Source organism: Cicer arietinum, chromosome 3 (assembly GCF_000331145.2).
Source record: "Cicer arietinum cultivar CDC Frontier isolate Library 1 chromosome 3, Cicar.CDCFrontier_v2.0, whole genome shotgun sequence".
Classification (NCBI taxonomy): Eukaryota; Viridiplantae; Streptophyta; class Magnoliopsida; order Fabales; family Fabaceae; genus Cicer; species Cicer arietinum.
Window position 1 is genome coordinate 51,624,726 of NC_021162.2, and position 3,139 is coordinate 51,627,864.

The following is a 3,139-nucleotide window of genomic DNA, read 5'->3' on the forward strand; positions in this document are numbered from 1 at the left end:
CATTTCTGTTCTAATGTGTTTGCTCTTTGGACGACCTTTCGCGACTCTCCGCATTAGTGGATTGTGACACACCTTAACACCTTCATATTGTGGCCAATATCCTTGGTTTGGTATGGGTTGGAACACTTCATCATAGACTTTTAATACCGATTCCACTTTATACACATCAGGTATAAGGCTCCAATAATTATACTTTATGCTAGAGCATGCTGCTATGACATGTGAACAAGGCATATGTTTAGCTTGATATATTCCACAATCGCACCACTTGTTAGAAAGGTTTACACTGAAATGACCAATTGGTCGCCCTTCTCTTGGAACCACTGTCTCGTGCACCATGAAAGTATGGTTGCTCCGATCAAAACTATCCACCCTATGACTATTGGATTTACTTATTTCGAATTTCATAAAATCTATGCAAGGTTTTGTGTATACTTGACCAGAAGCTAAAATTGATGCGTGTTGTTTTCCCGTGGTTGGAAATAGTGTCCCTGTTTTAAAATAAGTCGATTGCACCAAAGCAGTGATGGGAAGGTTGCGCGGGCCTTTTAATACTGCGTTGATTGACTCCACAAGGTTGGTTGTCATCTGACCCCAACGACTACCTCCATCGAATGCTTGAATCCAATCTTGTCGAGGTATGTTGTCTAACCATTTCAAAGAATCCGGATTTAGCATGTCGATTTCTCTACGGTAGTATCGATATGTAGGCTCGTTGATAGAGTAACCTGTATTAAAACAGTAGACAATTATATAAATTGAGAATAAAATTATTAAAAATTAAGAAAATTATAAAAATTAAGAATGAAACTATTACCCATAGAAATAACTTTTTTCTTCAAAGCATTGTCTTTAAATTCCCTTGTAAAATTTTGTGCAATATGTCGGACGCAGAACATATGCTTTGACGGAGGATCTTGCCACCCATTATTCGGATTATTATAAGCACTCTTAATAGATTCATGTCTATCGGAAATCAAACAAATGTTGGCTTGTGGAGTGACAAATTTTCTCAAATTTCTCAAAAAGAAACTCCAACCTTCTTTTGTCTCACCTTCCACAATAGCATAAGCAATAGGAATTACGTTGTCGTTCCCATCTTGTGCAACTGCTACCAATAGAGTTCCTTTGTACTTGTCGTACAGCCAAGTCCCATCAACTTGTACCATTGGTTTGCAGAATTTAAACGCAGATATACACGGAACGAAAGCCCAAAATAGTCTATAAAAAATCATTATCCCATTTATCAAACTATTCTCATGATAAGCTGGGATGGTTTCCATTTCTATTTTAGTTCCTGGAGCAAACGTTTTCATAACCAACAATCATTGTGGGAGTTGATTGTAAGACTCTTACAAGTTTCTAATTGGTTGAAACTATATCACAAGGATTGCCTTGCATAGATGATTTAGATCCGTTGATAAAATTTATTCAATGGCCAAGATTAAATATTGAATAGAATCATCTAATTGGTTGAAACTATATTACAAGGATTGCCTTGCATAGATGATTTACATCCGTTGATAAAATTTATTCAACGGACAAGATTAAGTGGAATGGCGTACCTGATGTGCCGTGGCCTGGGGAAGCGACCTCTTGAAGAAGTCGTGGCCTGGGGAAGCAACTTCCTGATGAAGTCGTGGCCTGGGGAAGCGACTTCCTACTGAAGTCGTGGCCTGGGGAAGCGACTTCCTATTGAAGTCTTGACCGCGTGTGAAATCGTTCCCTGAGGAAACGACTCTATAAATACTTCCTCCCTTAGAATTCTACTCACAACATCTTCACTTCCTTCCTCAGATTTTTACTCACAACATCTTCACTTTCTCTGCATCTTTCACTCATACATTCAACTTCTTCACTTTCTTTTATTATGGAACTATCTACAAATCACCGAGCTGAAATCAAATACATTCAAACATTTGTAAGTATCTTATAATTGTTTTATTTTATTAATTGTTTTATTTTATTTATTCTGAATTTGTTATTTGTTTTATTTTGTTTTATTTATTTAATTAGTGTCATTAATTGGTTATTTTATTTTATTTATTCTGAATTTTTTATTTATTTTATTTATTTAATTAGTCTCATTAATTGGTTATTTTATTTTATTTATTCTAAATTTTTTATTTATTTTATTTTATTTATTTAATTAGTCTCATTAATTGATTATTTTATTTTATTTATTCTGAATTTTTTATTTATTTTATTTTATTTTATTTTATTTTATTAGTCTCATTAATTGATTATTTTATTTTATTTAATCTGAATTTTTTATTTATTTTATTTTATTTTATTAGTCTCATTAATTGATTATTTTATTTTATTTATTCTGAATTTTTTATTTATTTTATTTTATTTTATTTTATTCTGATTTTATTTAATTTTTTTATTTATTTAGTCTCCCTTAAAGGATAAAATCAAATGTCAAGGTCATGTAACCAAAAAACCAAATGATTCCATATTACCATATTTACATGCGGCTGGCTTTGGTGAAGTGGTAAAACTCGGAAATTATAAGATAGATGTCGGTCTCATCACTGCTATGGTTGAGAGATGGAGACCTGAAACTCACACATTTCATCTTCCAATAGGTGAGTGCACAATAACTTTGGAAGATGTTTATTACATTTTAGGATTAAACGTTTCCGGTTTACCTGTTAGTGGTTCCAATTTTGTGCAAGTAAAACCAATCTGTCAAGATTACTTAGGAGTTATCCCACCCGATGGAGCAACAAAAGGTAATTCTATTAAATTAAAGTGGCTTAAGGATACATTTGACGATGTTGGTGAAAATGCATCTGAATTAGAAAAACAAGCATCATGTCGAGCATACATCCTACGTATGATCGGAGGGTTATTGATGCCTGACAAATCCAACAACCGTGTACATCTAAAATATCTTTCACTATTAGGAGATTTAAACAAAGTATCCCAATATAGTTGGGGTTCAGCTGTTTTAGCTACACTTTATAGAGAATTATGCCTTGCAACGAAACCTGGTGTAATATCTATGGGAGGATGCGCATTATTGTTGCAAAACTGGGCATGGTATCGTTTGTCTTGTGTCGCTCCTGAATCTCCCAAACCATGGATATTTCCACTTGCACAGAGGTAACTATATTATTTTTATATTTTTTTT

General features: G+C 33.4%; 1 protein-coding gene across 1 annotated transcript in view; it reads right to left on the reverse strand.

Annotated features, from left to right (window-relative positions):
* Positions 1-1,283, reverse strand: part of LOC105851771 (uncharacterized) — a 6,331-nt gene extending 5,048 nt beyond the window's left edge. Inside the window, exons 1-3 of the mRNA XM_012713528.1 lie at positions 818-1,283; positions 297-728; positions 73-212 (exon numbers count right to left, since the gene is read on the reverse strand). Coding sequence (XP_012568982.1) covers positions 73-212; positions 297-728; positions 818-1,283 — 1,038 coding nt within the window. The remainder of the gene's footprint in view (positions 1-72; positions 213-296; positions 729-817) is intronic.
* Between the last annotated feature and the right edge of the window lie 1,856 nt (positions 1,284-3,139).